This window comes from Jaculus jaculus, chromosome 1, assembly GCF_020740685.1.
Source record: "Jaculus jaculus isolate mJacJac1 chromosome 1, mJacJac1.mat.Y.cur, whole genome shotgun sequence".
Classification (NCBI taxonomy): domain Eukaryota; kingdom Metazoa; phylum Chordata; class Mammalia; order Rodentia; family Dipodidae; genus Jaculus; species Jaculus jaculus.
Window position 1 is genome coordinate 112,035,829 of NC_059102.1, and position 21,254 is coordinate 112,057,082.

Below are 21,254 nucleotides of genomic sequence, written 5' to 3' on the forward strand. Positions count from 1 at the left end.
CAAAGAAAGAAAGAGAGAAAGAAAGAAAGAAAGGGAAAGGAGGAAAGGAAAGAAAAGAAAGAAAAGCCTATGTAAACTCATGTGGGCTGGGAAGATGTCCCAGTCAGTAAAATGCCTGCCTCCCAAGCAGGAGGACTTTAATTGGATCCTCAGCACCCACATAAAGGCCAGGTGTGGTGTAAGCCCAGTGCTGGGGAAGTGGAGACGGGCAGGTCCCTGCAGCTCACTGGCCAGCCAGCCTAGCCTAACGAATGAGCTCCAGGTCAATGAGAGCCCTGTATCAAAAAGATCTGGGCAGCATCCCTGAGGATGACAACCAAGGTTGTCTTTTGGCCTCCATACATATACATAAAATAATAAAATTAGATAAAGTCACACTATTCTGGAGATATGTTGAAGTTAGGATTAGGAAAATCAGAATGATTTATCAGTAGGAAGTGTGGAGTTTGAACCCAGTTGACCTGAATTCAGTGCTCCCCTGTGCCAGCTGTGAGCTCTGGAGAACTTTCATTCCTCCAGGAAAGCAAGACTCAATATACACTGAAAATCATATGGGCATGTCACTCTGCCATCATGCCATACACCTAAGACTCCACAGATCACGGCAGCTGTTAACTTTGTTCATCAGTGGGCTCAGCCTTCAGGTGTAGCACTGTCCCAGTTTGTTAAAACTTGCTGTATGCCAAGTCCCTATTTTAACTATCAGTGTACTGTCTTGGGTGCTGTAAGGATAATTTTTAAGTGTAAGATTTGGATTCTGACATCAAGGAATTTATGTAAGTGCATGATGATTTAAAGGGTATTAGTTCAAGGAGATAGATGAGTGCTGTAATAAAGAAGAGACAATCAAAGCACTTTACAGTAGGAGAAATGTACAGAGAAAAGAAGGATTTATAATGCAAATAGTGCTAGTTAGTTTTACCACATAATGAATAATGTATCATTATGTGTCTATATAATGCTTTCGTGAGTGCATTAGCTATCTGAATCATTCCGCATCATAGCAACCTACACTTTGAGTTTAAAAAATTCAATCTTGCTACAAGCCTAATAAATTGCTCAATTTATTATTTCAGTTTACACTTTATATGACCTTAGAATGTAATATCTTGTCTTAGGTTGTATCTAAAATGGTCAATATTGCTTTCTCTAATTCTTACAGAGAATTAAATACAAACTAACCTCTAAATCCATCTTCCAACATGATGTTTTTTAAAGGAGTGTGAGCATGAATCCTCAAATGTTATTTTTTGAAAAAAGCCACTTATGTATCTTTACTCAAACAACCTTCCAGCCTGACATTTCTTAAACCTTACTCCCTCAGATTTTTATTGGTGAGCTATCTATGTACTTCATAAAGTCAACAAGGGAATCACTGATTGCCGAGGAGAAAACAATTCTAACTGGAGAATGCTGTTACCTGAACCCCTTACTCCGAAGGATCATCAGGTTCATAGGTGAGTGGAGCACCTGCTGAGCCATGTGCTTCTACGCAGGTGAAACTTACTAAACTTGATGAGCATGCTCAATCACCTTTTAGGTGTAAGTATCATCTTTAGAAGCAAGAGCTGCTTGTATTCTCTAGGAACAACAGAAAATAAGCTTGATCCTTATACCAAGTCAAGGTTTTGATCCTTAAAGTGGCATTTATCAAGTTGTCTTACAGAAATGACTTTCAGCTTTCATTTTCTTCAACATTTATCTGATATTCTACCTGGATACATGTTTAAATGTTGAAATTTTTCAGATATTAACATATACCTTTCTCAGAGTCAGGCCAGGGTAAGAGCATAAGGATACATCAATACAGTGAACACAGAAATAATCAAATTTCCTGGCAATGATTTCCTGTCCTGTAGTTGTGTTATCCAGGGAATTTAACAAAGGATGGAAAATACTATGCATCAAGTTCTCAAAAGCAATGACTTTTTCAAAGATGTAAAAGAAATGTTTCTGTTAGTGTTCATGACAATAAATAATGAAGGTGTGTTATATATCATAAAAGCCACTGGGATGCTATGGATAATAGTTATGGGTATGGGAGTGTGTGTGAAGATAGAAATTCAAGTCTTGCTTAGTTCCTATACATTAAGTATTCAATAAGTGATCACTGTGACTATGAGATAATGAGATCTTGAAAAAATCCTGATAGGAACTTCATAGAGCCACAGTAAAATTTCTAAACTGTAACTATGGCTAGTAGTAAGCCTTGAGACCATTTGAACACATCAAACCAGGCATATCATGCCTTCAACACTTTTAGTAGCAATCAGTACTTTCTGTTCTTAATGTAAGAAAAGGTTGAGTTCCTTCAAGTCATGAACAAATGACTATATCAAAGTCAAATGACTATATCAAAGTCAAAGTCAAATAGACAGTGTCTCTGATTGGAGAGGGAATGAGTAGCAGAGTGGGAAGCCTAATAAAATTTAACATGAAACAAGCAATTTTAAAAATTCACATGAAGATAGTCAGGGATTTTTAAACATCTATAAATGAAAGGTTTTGCAGATTTGCAAGGTTACATTTGGTTCATTGGGTAGACCCTAATCAATACGAAGCCACTGCTCACTCACCATGATTCCTTTCAGAGATGTCCAGGTAGACCACTTCCCACCACCACAATGGCAAGTCAACAATGCAATAAGGGGAAAATCAGAAGTCATAAAGAAGGTTAAAGTAGGCACTGGATTGCACATTTTCTTTTAATCCATTGAACACCCCTAAGGTATTTTATTGTTCTGATTGTACAGTTGAAGAATCTGACAGAAAATGGGGTCTACAGGTTTGAGACCCAAGGACCCATGTAAGTCATAAAAAAAAGAAAGTGGGTCCAGTAACTGATGCATATCTATGCATGATTTGTATACTTTCATTTAATCTGCTTCCTACACATATAATTAAAGAAGGTATGAAAGCAAATTAATATTAGATTACAATTAACCATAAATAGTTTTAAAAGTCACTGTTATTTTTTCCTGGAAGACTTAAGGTGTGACTCACCCCAGCTGGAGCAAAATCCTAAGAAGAGAAATTCTAACTAGCATTTGTCACTGAAGTAGGCATCCGTAGCCTATACTAGTGTTAGAAGATCCTTGGGCTTGAGAGATGGCTTAGCAGTTAAGCACTTGCCTGTCAGGCCTAAGGACCCTGGTTCGAGGTTCGATTCCCTAGGACCCATGTTATCCAGATGCACAAGGAGCGCACACATCTGGAGTTCCTTTGCAATGGCTAGAGGCCTTGGCGTGCCCATTCTCTATCTATCTATTTGCCTCTTTTTCTCGCTGTCTGTCGCTCTCAAATAAATAAATTAATTAATTAAAAAGAAGATCCTTGACACCCAAGAATCAAACCTCCAGACTACTTGCTGTGGTCCATGAGATGGCCATTTGAAACACTTCAGGGCACTAAGGCATGGCTTTAGGATAGTCACTGTTAAAGTAGAAAATTTTTATCCTTGAGGACATCAAACTCCCATTCATAACCAATAACACATTTGAGTCTATCACAAACTAATAGAGATATATATGCTGAAAGCATAACACAGAGATATTCAAAGATATCAAGTAGAGTTCAGCATCATAGGATGAGGCTTATAAAGAATGGATGCATGGGCCAGGAGTGGTAGCACACTCCTTTAATCCTAGCACTCAGGAGGCAGAAGTAGGAGGATCACCATGAGTTTGAGGCCACCCTGAGGCTACATAATGAATTCCAGGTCACCTGAGCTAGAGTGAGACCCTACCTAGAAAAAAAGAAAAATGCAGAATGGATGCAGAGTACAGAGACAGCCAGCAGAAATATGTAAGCCTTGAGGAGTTACTGGTTTTAAAAAATATTTGCGACTTCTGATTAAGATGGCGGCATAGGTACCATGCCAAAGCAGCCTAGGGGGGAATAAAAGACCAAAAAAATTCAGCAAAATACACACTTTTACTAAAAAGTGAGGTGTATAGGAAATTGAAGCAGCAGCAGAGAAGTAGAAGAGATCAAGAGCATCCAGAGCCTGCACAGGCTGGCAAAAGCGGCCCTGGCAGGTCCGCCAACTGCCAGAAAGCCACCAGGCTCAGCTCCAGCTGCAGGAAAAGCCAGGTGCAGGGAGCTTCCACTCACACCAGAGCTCTCCACAGCTCAAGAAGTGTGAAGGGAGAGCAGCTGTGAGCAACAGAGGAGCAGACCACGAGGTAGAAGAACATGTGGAACAGCGAGAGAACTAGAGCAGCTGAAGCTCCCTCCCCTCCCCTACCGCCTGTGCACAGCTTCAGGGAACAGAGCAGCAGTCCTGGAACCGGCCACACCAACTTGAGCCGACAGTGGGACCCAAGCAGGAGCAGAGTCCGGCAGCAACATCAGCGGCTCCGGCACCGGAAACAGCGACCCCAGCAGCAGCAGATCCAGTAGCTCCAACAGCAACAGACCCAGCAGCAGCAGCTTCAGAGGTAGTAGCAGAAGATCCAGCAGCAGCAGTGGCAGCTACAGCAGCAGCAGCAACAGAGGCAGCAGCAGTGGTGGGCCCAGCAGCAGCACCTTCAGCAGCAGCAGCAGCAACAAACCCAGCAGAGGCAGCTTTAGCAGCAGCAGTTCCAGCAGCAGGTGTGCTGATTTGCAGGGCCACAGTTGCCAGGCTCAGTTTGCCCCACAGGAAAAGCCAGTGCCCAGCTCCAGAAATCAGACCAGCAGCCCAACGACCAGGCAGCACCTTGACTGAGACCAAAATCATCCAAGGTAACTGTGATTGCACCAGGGAAGGGTCTCACTTGGTCACAAGCTGACTTGGATCCCTCAACAGACCAGAAATCTTAACCTCTATGTTGATAGAGGACCTGGTTGTTATAATAACTATTCTTGCATACATACTTGGGGCTGTTTCTGATTGAATGTATGAAGTGTTTAGTTAACTTTTAGAATCTACCTGTATTTTATTCCACTCAGCCTACTTGAATACTCCTATAGCAGGGAAACTCAACCCCTAGGAGCACCTTTGTAGATACTCTGAGAGTCTTAAGAGCCACATCTAATACCTTAAGCTCCTACCCTGAAAATATATAACATCAAATCAATTGATACAGCTAAAATTACCCAGCTAGCTAGAAAATCCAAGCATTAACTTAATCCAAGATGCAAAAATATATGCATTATAACACAAGAAACACTAAAAAGCAAGACGATATAAATCCACCTAAAAGTATTAATGCATCAGAAATGAACTCCAGTGAGAACGAGTTAGAGGAAATGCCTGAGAAAGATTCCAAAAGAATGATTGTAAATATGTTCAAAGAAGTCAAAGAACAAATCAAAGGAGTCAAAGAGGAAATAAAAGGAATCAAAGAAGACACAGGACACCAATTTCATGAAATAAAGAAGGCAATACAAGACATAAATGAGGAAATAGAAATAATAAAGAAAAACCAGTCAGAATTACTAGCAATGAAGAACACAGTTAATGAAATAAAAAATTCTGTAGAAAATCTCACCAGTAGAATGGATGAAGGAGAGGACAGAATATCTAAGCTAGAAGACCAGGTGGCAGATCTAATACAGGCCAACAAAGAGAAAGACAAACTTATAGAAAAGTATGAGTGGGAATTTCAAGATATTCGGGACACTATGAAAAGATCAAATATAAGAATTCAGGGCATAGTAGAAGGAGAAGAATTCCACTCCAAAGGCATAGTAGGCATCTTCAACAAAATCATAGAAGAAAATTTCCCCCAAATTGGGAAAGAGGTGCCAATGCAGATACAGGAAGCCTTTAGAACCCCAGCCAGACAAAACCTGGAAAGAACCTCTCCTTGCCATATTATAATCAAACTTCCAAACACACACACCAAAGAAAAAATATTGAAAGCAGTTAGAGAAAAATCAAGTTACCTACAAAAGCAAGCCCATCAGGATTACAGCAGATTATTCAACACAAACTTTAAAAGCTAGAAGGGCTTGGAGTAATATATTCCAAGTTCTGAAAGATAACAACTGTTAACCAAGGTTACTTTATCCTGCAAAGCTATCCATTCAAATAGACGGAGAAATAAGGACATTCCATGACAAAAGCAGGTTAAAGGAGTATTTGAAGACAAAACCAGCTCTACAGAAAATACTTATTAGAATCCTCCATGCTGAAGAAAAGGAAAAGCACACATATAAGCAACCTAGAAAAAAACAAGCAATACTCAAATACTAGTTAACACAAGAGAGTGCAGGTAGAACTGGAACCACGCACACAAAAAAAATGGCAAACATAAATACACACCTTTCAATAATATCTCTTAATATCAACGGCCTCAATGCCCCAACGAAAAGACGTAGGTTTGCAGACTGGGTTAAAAAGCAGGATCCTACAATTTGTTGTCTCCAAGAAACTCACCTTTCTACAAAGGATAGACATTATCTTAGGGTGAAAGGTTGGAAGACGGTGTTTCAAGCAAATGGGCCTAGAAAACAAGCAGGGGTTGTTATCCTAATATCTGACAAGGTAGACTTTAGTCCAACATTCGTCAAGAAAAATAAGGAAGGTCACTTTATACTGATTAAGGGCACACTCCAACAGGAGGACATTACAATCCTAAACATATATGCACCTAACATGGGGGCTCCCAAATTCGTCAAACAAACACTATTAGAACTAAGGTTACAGATAACACCAAACACAGTGGTGAATGACTTTAAACCCCCCCCCCCATCAACTGACAGGTCATCTGGGGAAAAATAAACAGAGAGGCATCTGGACTAAATGAAGTCATAGAAGGAATGGACCTAACACATATATACAGGTCATTTCATCCAAATGCTGCAGAATATACATTCTTTTCAGCAGCACATGGAACATTCTCTAAAATAGACCATAAATTAGGACACAAAGCAAATCTTAACAAATTCAGGAAAATTGCAATAATTTCTTGCATTCTATCTGACCACAATGGAATTAAACTATAATTCAGTAGCAAGAAAGGCTATAGAGCATACACAAAATCATGGAAACTAAACAATACACTACTAAATCATGAACGGATCAATGAAGAAATAAAGAAAGAAATCAAAAAATTTACAGGGTCAAACGATACTGAGAATACAACATATCAAAATCTCTGGAACACAATGAAGGCAGTTCTAAGAGGTAAATTTATAGCCTTAAGTGCCTCTATTAAGAAATTAGAGCCGGGTGTGGTGGCACACGTCTTTAATGCCAGCACTTGGGAGGCAGAGGTGGGAGGATCATGGAGAGTTTGAGGCCACCTTTGGACTACATAGTTAATTCCAGGTCAGCCTGGACCAGAGTGAGACCCTACCTCAAAAAAACAAAAAAAAAAAAAAAAAGAAAGAAAAGAAAAGAAAGAAAGAAATTAGAAAGGTCACAAGTAAACGACCTAATGCTTCACGTTAAAGCCTTGGAAAAAGAAGAACAAGGCAAACCAAAAATCAGTAGGCAGGAAGAACTAATAAAGATTAGGGCAGGAATTAATGAAATAGAAACAACAACAACAAAAAAAATCCAAAGAATTAATGAAACAAAGAGTTGGTACTTTGAAAGGATAAACAAGATTGATAAACCCTTAGCAAATCTGACCAGAAGAAAGACAAAAGAGACACAAATTAATAAAATCAGAGATGAAAAAGGTAACATCACAACATATTCCAGTGAAATTCAAAAAATCATAGGGACATACTGTAAAAGCATATACTCCAAAAGTATGAAAATCTGAAAGAAATGGATGATTTCCTTGATTTATATGACCTACCTAAATTAAACCAAGATGAGATTAATCACTTAAATAGACCTATAACAAACATGGAGATCTGAACAGTTATCAATAATCTCCCAACTAAAAAACGCCCAGGCCCAGATAGATTTACTGCTGAATTTTACCAGACCTTTAAGGAAGAGCTAACACCATTGCTTCTTAAGCTTTTCCAGGAAATAGAAAAAGAAAGAATTCTACCAAACTCCTTCTATGAGGCCAGCATCACCCTGATACCAAAACCAGGCAAAGGTAGAACAAAAAAAGAAAATTAGTGACCAATCTCCCTCATGAACATAGATGCAAAAATTCTCAACAAAATATTGGCAAACAGAATACAAGAGTATATCAAAAAGATCATTCACCCTGACCAAGTTGGCTTTATCCCAGAGATGCAGGGATGGTTCATTATATGCAAATTTATAAATGAAATACATTATATAAACGGGTTGAAGGACAAAAATCACATGATCATCTCATTGGACTCAGAGAAAGCATTTGACAAAATCCAACATCCCTTCATGATAAAAGTCCTACAGAGACTGGGAATAGAAGGAACATATCTCAATATAATGAAAGTTATTTATGACAAGCCTACAGCCAACATATTACTAAATGGGGAAAAACTGGAAGCTTTTCCACTAAAATCAGGAACAAGATAAGGGTGTCCACTGTCCCCACTCTTATTTAATATAGTTTTGGAAGTCTTAGCCATAGCAATAAGGAAAGAGACACACATAAAAGGGATGCAAATTGGAAAGGAAGAGATCAAGTTTTCATTATTTGCAGATGACATGATTCTATACATAAAGAACCCAAAAAACTCCACTAGCAAACTGTTAGAGCTGATCAAAACCTACAGCCATGTAGCAGGACACAAAATAAGTACACAGAAATCAGTAGCCTTCATATATGCTAACAACAAACACACAGAGGATGAAATCAGAGAATCACTCCCATTCACAATTGCATCAAAAAAATAAAGTACCTTGGAATAAACCTAACCAAAAAAGTAAAGAATCTCTACAATTAGAACTTTAAAACACTCAAGTGAGAAATTGCAGAAGACACTAGAAAGTAGAGAAACATCCCCTGTTCCTGGATTGGAAGAATCAATATTGTGAAAATGGCAATCTTACCTAAAGCAATCTACACATTAAATGCAATCCCTATCAAAATTGCAAAAGCATTCTTCATGGAAATAGTAAAAACAATCCAAAAATTCATTTGGAATCACAAATAACCTTGAATATCTAAAATAATACTGAGCAACAAAAATAAGGCTGGTGGTATCACCATACCTGATTTTAACCTATACTACAGAGCCATAGTAACAAAAACAGTGTGGTACTGGCACAAAAACAGACATGTAGATCAGTGGAACAGAATAGAGGCCCCAGATGTAAGCCCATGTAGCTATAGCCACCTGATATTCGATAAAAATGCCCAAAATACTCATTGGAGAAAAGACAGCCTCTTCAGCAAATGGTGTTGGGAAAACTGGATATATATCTGCAGAAGGATGAAAATAGATTCTTCTCTCTCGCTGTGCACAAGAATTAAGTCCAAATCGATTAAAGATCTTAACATCAGACCTGAAACTCTGAAACTGCTAGAGGAAAAAGTAGGGGAAACCCTTCAACATATTGGTCTTGGCAAAGACTTTCTGAATACAACCCCAATTGCTCAGGCAATAAAACCACAGATTAATCACTGGGACCTCATGAAATTACAAAGATTTTGCACTGCAAAGGACACAGTGAAAAAAGCAAAGAGGCAACCTACAGAATGGGAAAAAATCTTCGCCAGCTATATATCTGATAGAGGATTAATATCTAGGATATACAAAGAACTCAAAAAGTTAAATAATAAGGAATAAAACAAGCCAATCAAAAAATGGGCTGTGGAGCTAAATAGAGCATTCTCAGAGGAAGAAATACGAATGGCATAGAAGCATCTAAAAAAATGTTCTATGTCACTAGTCATCAGGGAAAAGCAGATTAAAACTACATTGAGATTCTGTCTCTCTCCTGTCAGATTGGCCACCATCATGAAAAGATATGATCATAAATGTTGGCAGGGATGTGGAAAAAGTGGAACCCTTCTACACTGCTGGTGGGAATGCAATCTGGTCCAGCCATTGTGGAAAACAGTGTGGAGGTTCCTAAAACAGCTAAAGATTGATCTACCATATGACCCAGCTATAGCACTCCTAGGCACATATCCAAAGGACTCATCTCATTTCCTTAGAAGTACATGCTCAACCATGTTTATTGCTGCTCAATTTATAATAGCTGGGAAATGGCACCAGCCTAGATGTCCCTCAGCTGATGATGTGGCACATTTATACAATGGAGTTCTACTCAGCAGTAAAGAAAAATGAAGTTATGAAATTTGCAGAAAAATGGATGGACCTGGAAAGTATTATACTAAGTCAGGTAACCCAGGCCCAGAAAGCCAAGCGCCACATGTTCTCTCTCATATGTGGATCCTAGCTACAGATGATTGGGCTTCTGCATGAGAATGAAAATACTTAGTAGCAGAGGCCAGTAAGTTAAAAAGGAGACATAAAGGGAAGAGAAAGGAAGGGAGGAGGGTACTTAATAGGTTGATATTGTATATATGTAAGCACAATGATTGTTATGGGGAGGTAATATGATGGAGAATGGAATTTCAAAGGGGAAAGTTTGGGGGGGGGGAGGGAATTGCCATGGGATATATTTTTATAATCATGGAAAATGCTAATAAAAATTTTAAAAAATAATATTTGCTTCTGGGACTGAGAGATGTCTCGGCAGTTAATAGTGCTTGCTATGCATTCATGAAGGATAAACTCCTTTACTGACCCTCAGAGGGACCATGTGATGTTTGATCTCCATTCGTGCTCATGGGTGCTCCTACTGTAGAGTATCTCATTGCCACCCCTTTAACATAAAATCTGGTTAGGTACTACTCATCCTTCAGAATCTGTTTAAACATTACTTGCTGGTGCATCCAAAAAACTAGATCCCCTGTCTTCCTGGCCTCACTGCACCTTCATCTTTTAAATAGTCACTTACCATGTTACTACAATTACTTAAGTCTCCTAATGATACCTGTTCCTCTCCAAGCATCACTGTGGATCCACAGTGCATTGCAGAGTGCCTGATACATGCATTTTCAATAAAAATAGGGTTGGATGGGTGATTTTATTTTCTGGATGACTGAAGGGCAAAGATAAACCTTGTTAAATAGTGGATTTGCCTAAAACTACTTTCACAAATAGTGATTCCTAAATACTCATTTATCTCCAGTTTAATTACCTTGGTTGCCACTCCACAGCTTAGTTCTAGAACCTGAATGTGCTCCAACAAGGCAGTTTCTCAGAGAAAGCCTGAGAAGTCTATTCTGACTTTTCACATAGCAGGGTTGGAAGCTGAGAAGTGTGTATACCAGGATAAAGGTAACTTACTATTTCTGACTCTCTACAGTTTATTTTTCACTAAAATAAAATGTATTAATTATAATAAAGGCCTTTTAGGTAGAAATATTTTCTTTCATGAAAATTAAAATAAAATAAGGTAGTTATAAAAACACATTGGAAACTTTCTTGTAGAGAGCTTAGTCATCTTTTTTCTAGCCCAGCAGCTACCAGAAAGCATACTATGCAATTGGCATTGCAAAATAAAAACTGTTTCAGGTCACTATTCTAATTAAGCTACAATGGCATTATTTCCTCTTGCAGTTTATGTAACTGTTTTCAAGTCCATTATAAATAATATTTCCTATAAACATAGTTTTAATAAAAAGGCCAGTGGATTCGAAAAATATATTTTTAAGAAAATATGCTTTACAGTGCCAAAGATAAGAAAAAATGGTATTTTGGTAAGAATAAGTTGATACAACCTCTATGCATAACAGTTTAACAGCTTACTTCAGTAAACTTAAAAATATCCTCTTATAAGTCAGCACTAAACCAGACTGCCAGTAGGCCTGGCATGGCACAGGGAATGTTGCAGAAGGAACAGAAAGGTTTAAGAGCCACAGAGTGGTTAGGAGGACACTGAGGCATGGTGTCTGTCCCTTCCCTGCTATTCCACAGGGACTGACTGAGACTTCCTTAACCCCACAGTGAATACCATAACTCCATTGAGGAGTTCCCTCAGGGTAACAGAAGCAGTTATAAGGAGGTCAACAATTACAACCTGTTATAATATATATATAGTGAAAAAAGTTTTAAGTCCTCTTCAATTCAAAATTCCAGTACAAATAGTGTATCCTAAGGAAAAAAAAAATATATGTATATAAACTTTATGGATGAAAGTTAATTTGCCCCATTATAAATTAAAATATAACATAAAAAATAATGCTATACTATTGTTGTGATGTCAAAAGTTGGTATTAAGCCTGGTAAGTGAAGGGTCAGTATATTAATGATATAATGCTATGTGAAACATTCAAAACTTTTCTATCATTCTAGATGCAAAGTATGGTGCCACACATCTACAGTTCTAGCACTGAGGGTGGGGGTGGGCATGAGGAAGGAAGATTGAGAATCCAAGTCCAACCTGGGCTACATAAACAAGAACCCATTGAAAATGAGCTAGATATTTAAAAGAAAAAGATAGGTAGAAAAAAAAAGCCAAAGACTCTTCAGAAGGATGGTCAAGTTTGTGACCTTCAGCTTTAAAAGGAGGGTTGGAAGTGACCCTTGGCCCAATAACTCTGTCATCTTTAGTCTACACAGCTTAAGTTTGCATGGACAGCCCTAATCCACCCACAGAACTTATTTAAATTTTAAGTGAGAACATGGTAAAGAAAAAATATTCAGAATACAGCATCTCCTCCTTTATTTAGCAAATGCCAACTGTGTTGACTAACTTAAAAAAAAATGAATTCTTCTGACCCGTAAACTTCCCAGTAGTTTTTCTGTTTGATTCTTATTTTATAAAAGGAGTGCATGGCTTCCTAGGTTTTAACTATAACCCCTACAGTTAAGCTCATCTACTTCGTTCTAAACCATTGTATAATTCTTCAAGTTGTAGTTACACAATATGGGAAGGGAAGAAAATAACTGGCTGAACAAACCAGACACATGTCCTAAAAGCAAATGTGTCAGGCAGCTACTGGTGGAACATGCCTGTCATCTTCGCACTTGGAAAGCTGAGGCAGGAATTTCAGGAATTCAAAGCCTGACTGGACTACATAGTGAGACACTGTCAAAAAAAGTAAAATATAACAAAACAGCACACAAATGTAGTCAGAGGACTAATAGATAGACTTCCTTTGTTCTTCATTTTTCACCTCTTCATTCTTTTTTCTTCTTACCTCATTACATTTCTCACCTTAAAATACAGCCTCAAAGCAGGTGTGGCCGAGGTAGGAGGATCAACATAAGGGTGAGGACAGCCTGGGACTATATAGTGAATTTCAGGTGAACCTGGGCTAGAGTGAGACAATTCCTCAAAAAACACTGTGTGTGTGTGTGGTGTGTGTGTGTGTGTGTGTGTGTGTGTGTGTGTGTGTGTGTGTTTTCTCAGATTCTCAAGAAAGATAAACCCATGGGCTAGAAAGATGGCTCAGTGGTTAAGAATGCTTCCTGCTCAAGCGTGATTGCTGAACTGATTCCCCAGCACCTACATAAACCTCTGGGCATGGCCTCACATGTCTGTAACTCCAGTCTTGCAGGGAATAGACTGGAGACTCTCTGGAGGTCAGGAAACTGCCACAGCTCCATAATCAGTGAACAGATTCCATTTCAAGGAAACAAGTGGATAAGTGATGGAAAGGGACATTGGCCATCCATCCTCTGGCCTCCATGTACACATGCAGGGAGGGCACTGCATCTGGACACATGTGCAAACACATCATACCTACTACACATACATGCAAACACAAAAACAGAAAGCATACTTTGTAACGGTAGACTTAAATAAGGAACTCACATATTTTCCTACTTATAAACATAATTCCAGTTAAATTCTGTTCATGCAAATGTACTTGAGCAAAATTTTTGTTCTTAAATAATTACTTTTTACTTAATACTGAAAAAATTAAGAGAATTAAACTCTGACAAGGGTTGTTTTGTTTGCCATATAGAAGGAAAACTAACTTCTCCTTCCTGAGTAGCTACTTCCTTTATAGTTAAAGGAGAGAAAAAATAACCTACAAGCATGCAAGCCATAGACTACTGGTACCTAAAATAGCCTGTCATCCAGGAAGTATTTATTATGGTCTTTTCATTTGGGATTTCATTGGGTAGCACATAGCAGTTTCATTATTACTTCTAATAAAAGTTTAATTAAATACTAAGCAAGTCTTTTGCCATTTAGGTCAAGTCCAAGGATTAAGAAGTACTGGGGAGAATAAAAAATGCCATGGTAAACAGTTAATTCATGTAACACTAATTAATTGCCATAAATTAAGTGTGAGCTAAATGAACCATGAATATTTTAAATGCAGATTCAAAGGTCATGATGTTTTATGGTTGTAAGAATTGATACCCAGAGACAAGCTTAATGTCAGCCATTTTGAGAAATAGAAAGTCCTCAATACTGAAAGTCATTTAATTGTACTTTTTTGGAAAAGTGTTATCACATGATTCAACTGACTTATTTATACCTATATTATGTATAATTAAAATGTAGGTGGGAACTAGTCATGTGCATTCATCCTTCCACCAATAATGTATAGAGTGCCTACTATGTGCTAGGCACTGATAATATGAGAGAGCATATTAGTCAAAGAAATTGAATTTATACCTATATTATGTATAATTAAAATGTAGGTGGGAACTAGTCATGTGCATTCATCCTTCCACCAATAATGTATAGAGTACCTACTATGTGCTAGGCACTGATAATATGAGAGAGCATATTAGTCAAAGAAATTGAATTTAATTTGCTGTAGTTGAGTTCATATGCTAATTAGGAAATCCAGACATTATATAAAATAAATGACTAATAATGTCTATTAGAAGATAGAAAGTAACTGAGGAAATGAAGTAGGGTGTTTGTGTTGACAAATAGGCAATTCTCAATGGAGAGGGACTTTGTCAAGGAGTAAGAATTGTCTCAAGTTGACAAAGATTTCATAGAAAGAGACAGGGCAAGCCCAGGGAACTACATGCCAAAGGCACTAAGCCCCCTTCTTGTGCTGACTAAAGAAACTAAGTTGCCAAGCTAGTCTAAAACTAACTCATAGTGTCCTGACCCGATTTTATTTTCCCTGAGCCATGAAGTCTAGACCATACATAAACAACAACAACAACAATCCATACCCAGGCAGCAGAATGCCATATAAGCAGATGGAGGTATTTCTAGGACTCAGAATTAGGAACCAAATTGGAAGCTCAGTACATATATCGGGAGAAGAAAGATTAAATGGATATGACAGACTAAAAAGCATTGGAGACCCAAATTCTTGACCTAGTGAGCATTGAAGCCACTGGAGTTTGAGACTACTGTGTTTGGTATGCCTTACTGCATAAGTCTGGTATTGCCCAATTATTCATGTGGTTCCAGACTGCAGTGGGATGAAGGATGCTGAAGCTGGGGACAATAGTTGACTTGAAATGAGGCATAGCCATGGAGCAACTTCTGCTCAGAATTCAGAAATTCACAAATGGGATTGCTTTTTGTTGTTCTACTCAGTGCAGAGAATGAATATTGTCTTTTGTATATTATCCTCAGTGGTTTAGATTATTATAAACCTGAATAGACTCCTCACCCAGAATTCTGTATTCTCAATGATTGATGGGAAGACATTGAGTCATAGGCCCTAGAGATCCCTCAGAGCTGAACACTATATCCAGCAGTGAGATTTATAGATGGGACTCAAAAGGACAAATCCAAGTAGGGAATTCCTTTTCCTGGCACTTTTCAGGTTAGCTGAGGCAGATTTACAACACTTCAGTGAATTGAATTACTACAAAGCAGTGTTTCTCACCCTCAGCTCTTTAGAAATTCTGGGCCAGATTGCTCTGTTTTGTGTAGGAGTAGGATGCTGTCCTGTACACACTGTAGAATGCTGAGCAACATCCAAGGTGCCAGTATTACCCCTTACTCCAGTGAGGTCCATTCATCCCCAAGAGTACATGATGACCCTCAGTTGAGAACTACTACTGTAAATGTTTGAGAAGGCAAATATATTTTAATAACTGTCTTAAAAGTTTTGACTATCTTTCACTATGCAACATATAACAAAATTCTGCATTAGCGAGGTACAAAAATACTATCTGAACTGGCTTCCCAGAGTATTAAAGGGACATTTCAAAACTTTCCATAACATAAAAATGTAAGCTTGGTAAACTATTTAACTTATTGTACTATAAAATAATAGAATTATTTGGAAATGCATCATGCAGAGGGCAGCAGCCTCCAATAAGCTGTTGACCACCAACAAGGCTGGCAGCTACCCAGAGACCATGATGTGGCTCTGGAGGTAGGAATGGTGGTGGATTCAGATCAGCACTAGCATCAGGTTCAAAGAAATCAAAATGGATGAAAGGTCTGACGACAATTTTCAAAAGATTATAATAAAATAAACTTGAATGAAGTATAATAGAATACAGTAAAATGGTTAAAACAAAATTCGCAAGACTGGGGAGATGGCTCAGCAGTTAAAGGTACTTCCTTGAAAGCCTGTCAGCTGGTTTCATTTCTCCAGAATTATCTACATAAGGGCAGATGGGACATTCACCTGGAGCTTGATTGCAGTGGCATGCCCATATTAATTAATTAATTAATTCTTTCATTCTTTGTCTCTCAAATAAATAAAAATATTTTAATTATTTATAAACAATTAGTAAGACAATTCAAGATATGGATGAGAAATGCAGCACAGGGTAAGATTTTTAAAATATTTTATTTACTTGAGAGAGAGAGAGATGAGAGAAAGAAAGAGAATGGGCATGCTAGGGCCTCCAGCTGCTGCAAACAAACCCTGACATATGAGCCGTCTTGTGCATCTGGCTTATGTGGGTATTGGGGAATCTAACCTGGGTCCTTAGGCTTCACACATTAACTGCTAAGCCATCTCTTCAGTGCATGGATAGAGATTCTGAAAAAGAGTGAGACAAAAATTGGACATGAGCTCAATATGTCAAAAGCATAATGGAGAGCCTCAAAAAGAGACTAGATCAAGAAGAAGAATATATGAAGATATGTCTTTTGAAATATCCTGTTCTGGCAAAAAATAAAAAGAATGAAGAGAGCACTAAAGTTTTTGGAATACTATTAAGTGAACAAGTATCTTCATCTTTGGAATCCCAGAAAGTAAGGAGGTAAACATTAAAGGCATAGAAAACTGTACTCAGTAAGATAGCAGCAGAGAATTTCTCTAATCTTTGTAAAGATATAGATACATATACATTAGTAGAACTTCAAATAGGACCAGAAAAAATCTTCACCACAGTATATTATAGCCAAACTGTCAAAACTTATTCTGAAAAAATGAAGAATTTTAAAATCTGCAAGAGGAAAGTGCCAAGTCATATTTATGGACATTTCTATTAGAATAATGGCAGATTACTCAGAGAAATCCTATAGACCACACAAAATGGAATTGTATATTCCAAATACTAAAACAAAGTACTTGCTAAACAAGATTATAATATCATCCATCAGAAATGAATAAATAACTGTCCAAGATAAACAAAAGCTGAGTGAATACTAATATCAAAGATACTGAAATAAGGTCTAGAAGTGTCTAGAAGTGTGAAAAAAAGATGACTATCTTCATGAAAAAAATGTGTAATTATCAACAGAAGCATAGATACACAGAAGTGAAATAGAAAGCCAAGTATGGTTGTACATGCCTACAATTCTAGTACTTGGGAAACTGAAGCTGGAGATCTGAGTTCAAGACTAGTTTAGATTACATAGTGAGTTCAAGGTCATCCTGGACTGCATAGTGAGACATTGTTGGGAGCAAGAGGAAAGAAAATAAAAATGGGATCAATATAATAAATCTCAAAACCATATAGATGTATAAGAGAAGCAGTAAAGAACAAAGTATTCAAAACAACTAGAGAAAATCAACATGACAGAAATAAGTTCTTATCACTTGTTTCCTTGAATATAAATGAACTAAATTTTCTAACTAAAAGATACAAGCCAACTGAATGGATCACAAATTTTAAAAACAAGGAAGCTGGAGAGATGGCTTAGTGGTTAAGGTACTTGACTGCGAAGCCTAATAACCCAAGTTCAATTCCCCAGTACCCATGTTAGCTGGATATGCAAGTTGGCTTATGTGTTTGGAGTTTGTTCACAGTGACTGGACGCCCTGGTGCACCCATTCTCTTTCTGTCTCTTCCTCGCTGTCACTCAAATAAATAAATAAGATACAAAAAAAAAAGAAAAAAATTTTTAAAAATCTCTTTGCAGGCTACCCAGATGGCTTAGTGGTTTAGGGTGGTTACCTGCACAGCCAAAGGACCCAGGTTTGATTTCCCAGGACGATGCAAGCCAGATGCACAAGTTAATACCTACATCTGGAGTTCCTTTGCAGTGGCTACAGGCTCTGGTATGCCCATTCTCTCTCTCTCTCTCTCTCTCTCTCTTTCTCTCTCTCGCTCTCTCTCTCTCAAATAAACAAGTAAATAAATAAATAAACATTTAATTTTTAAAAAAAAAAATGAAGTTCACTTCATAGGTAAAGGCACAAACTGGCTGACTGTGAAATGATGAAAAGTGACATCCCAATTGAAGGCAAGCCCAAAGCAAGCAGAAGTAGCTATACTTGACATTAAGACAAAAATTAAAAAGAGAAATGCATTATATAATTATCAAGGGATCAATTCAACAAGAAGATGTAATGAATATAAATGTACATGTCCCTAGTATTGGAGCTACTTTTACAAAACAAACACTATTGGACCTACAATGAGAGATTGGCTTCAATACACAGATCATCCAGACAACCACAAAAGCCCCAAAAAGCATCAGTGTGCAATTTGAACAATCAAAATGTTTGACAGATATTTACAGAACATTCAGTCCAATAGCTGCAGAGTATACATTCTTAATATTGGAAAGTGGAACTTGCTCTAAAATTGAACAGGTACTAGGTCACAAAACTAGTCTTAATAAGTTAAAAAATAAAGAAACTAAACATGACTCTATATCTTTCCTGATCACAATGGGGTAAGACTAGAAGTAAGCAACAAAAAAAAATTATAAAAATTATACAAATGCCAAGAAAAATGTATGTCATATCTTCTTTGATGTAACAGTGAGTCATCAAGACACCCAGAAAAGAAGTAGAGTACACTCTTGACACAAATGAAAAGAGAAGCACAACATACAAAAATTTGATGGATGTGAAAAAAGCAGGAGAGATGAGTCAAGAGTGCCCATGTCAGAAAAATAAAAGTAAAATTAAGGATTTCAAATAAATAACCTAATAATGAATGCTAGGACTTAGAAGCCAAGCCCAAAATTATTAGGATGAAAGAAATAATGAATAAGCAGAAATAAATTAAATCATAAAAATGCAAACAATCAATAACTAGTTCTTTGAAAATATAAGAAAACTAACAAATGTTTAGCTATACTAATCAAGAATAAAAGAAAGACCCAAGTAAATAAACTTAGAAATGAGAAAGGAAGCATTACAACCAATACCACAGAAATAAGAAGATCATTGGGAAATATTATTTTAAAAATTGTACCATAAAATGCTAAATCCTAAAGACAGACTAAATGGTTGAACCTTCATCAGGACTTTAGAGGGAACACCTGAATCACAGAGACCTGGACAGGGTATGATGAAGACTAACCTTAATCTTCTCCTGTTTCTCTCTCGTGCTCTTGCTCTCTCCTTCTGATATCTCCTCTCTCTATCTCTTTATATTACCTATCTTTTTCCTTCTTCCTTTCCTTGGCCCTGGCCTATAACTCCCAGTACCAGCATGTGGCTAACATCTACAATAAGCTGTTGATCAGAGAGACCTACAAGGTTTCCCCAAAGAAGAAAGTTTTCCATCAGTACTTGATGATCCACCAAAGGTTAGTGATAAGACCCTATTTCTGAAGATACTATGTGTTGTTGGTACCACAACATGGAGTGATCTGGCTGGAATCTGGAAGAGAGTCAGTCCCCAGACAGTTATCTCATCTAGTGCCAGAAGGTGCTACTTGAGAGACTGGGGGAAAATGACCAACATCTGTCCAAGCAACTTGTGGTCTAAGCTACTCAGCATCAAACAACTTGACGTGATGCTCACTGAAGTACAATAGTGGCATACATCTCTTGGCTTGGCTAACGGATCCACTCAGTGAAATGGAACCCATCGCTGGAGCTTGGAAACATATCGGAACCATATTCAAAAATGAGCCTGTTCTACATCATCAAGCTCCTACCAATTGTGGGTAACAAGAGGGCCTACACCTATTAAATTCTCTCCAAAATAACAATGGTTATCACGTTTATCTGGTGCTAACTTCACTCTCCCTTGGAGAATTTGCTTCTCTTTTTCAGATAGGCATAGATCCAAAGGAGAGAACCACCCCATCACACCCCAACAGGGCCCCAACTGAAACCATTGAGTAACTGGGGAAATGAGAAAGAGTGCTGCTTTCTTGGTGAACCTGGTACTACCACAAGGGTGAAGGAGATAGACACAGAGAACACTCAACTCCTGCCAAATCAGATACCCAGAGACATAGAGGCTCCTAAGACCTCAACACTGAAGCAGACCTAAAATGAACCCAACATGGCTCAGGGAAATTTGTGGAAGAAGGGGTGGAAAGAATGTTAGAGCCATGGGCTGGAGAGATGGCTTAGTGGTTAAGCACTTGCCTGTAAAGCCTAAGGACCCCGGTTCAAGGCTCGATTCTCCAGGACCCACGTTAGCCAGATGCACAAGGGGGCGCACATGTCTGGAGTTCGTTTGCAGTGGCTGGAAGCCCTGGTGCGCCCATTCTCTCTCTCTGCCTCTTTCTCTCTGTCACTCTCAAATAAATAAATTAAAAAATGAACAACAACAACAACAAAAATTACAAAAAAATATTTAAAAAAAAAGAATGTTTGAGCCACATGTTTCATCATTATGCACAGAGACATTGCCTCTTACCCATAACTAATGGCTAACCCCACAATGAATGACCCATATTCCCCAATAAGGAAGGTTGTTGAGGAAGGGGGAGAACAGGGACTAATGATGGTATCAACATAACTATATATACACTGTGTACATAACTAATAAAAAAAGACAAAAAATACCATACTATAAAAGTAGACACAGACTCAATGTAATCACCATTGCAAAGCCAATAATGTTCTTCACAGAACTATAATAATCCTTAAATTTCCATGGAAGCATAAAAGACACAAAACAATCAAAGCTATACTGAGCAAAGCAGAACAAAACTACATGCATCATGGCTCCTGATTTTAAGATACATTGCAGAGCCACAGTCACCAAACAGCATGGTTTTGGAATAAAACAGTCCAATGCCATAGAACTGTGTTCCTGAAATAAACTCATATCTTTAGTCAACTAATTCTTGATAAAAGTTTCAAAAGCATACTGGA

At 37.9% G+C, this 21,254-nt stretch overlaps 1 protein-coding gene across 2 annotated transcripts in view; it reads left to right on the plus strand.

Annotated features, from left to right (window-relative positions):
• The window catches only part of Plppr1 (phospholipid phosphatase related 1), a 301,657-nt gene that overhangs the window by 260,134 nt on the left and 20,269 nt on the right, over window positions 1-21,254 (plus strand). For both annotated transcript variants that reach the window (XM_004656967.2, XM_045141838.1), the window contains one exon: window positions 1,325-1,457. In XM_004656967.2, coding sequence (XP_004657024.1) covers window positions 1,325-1,457 — 133 coding nt within the window. The remainder of the gene's footprint in view (window positions 1-1,324; window positions 1,458-21,254) is intronic.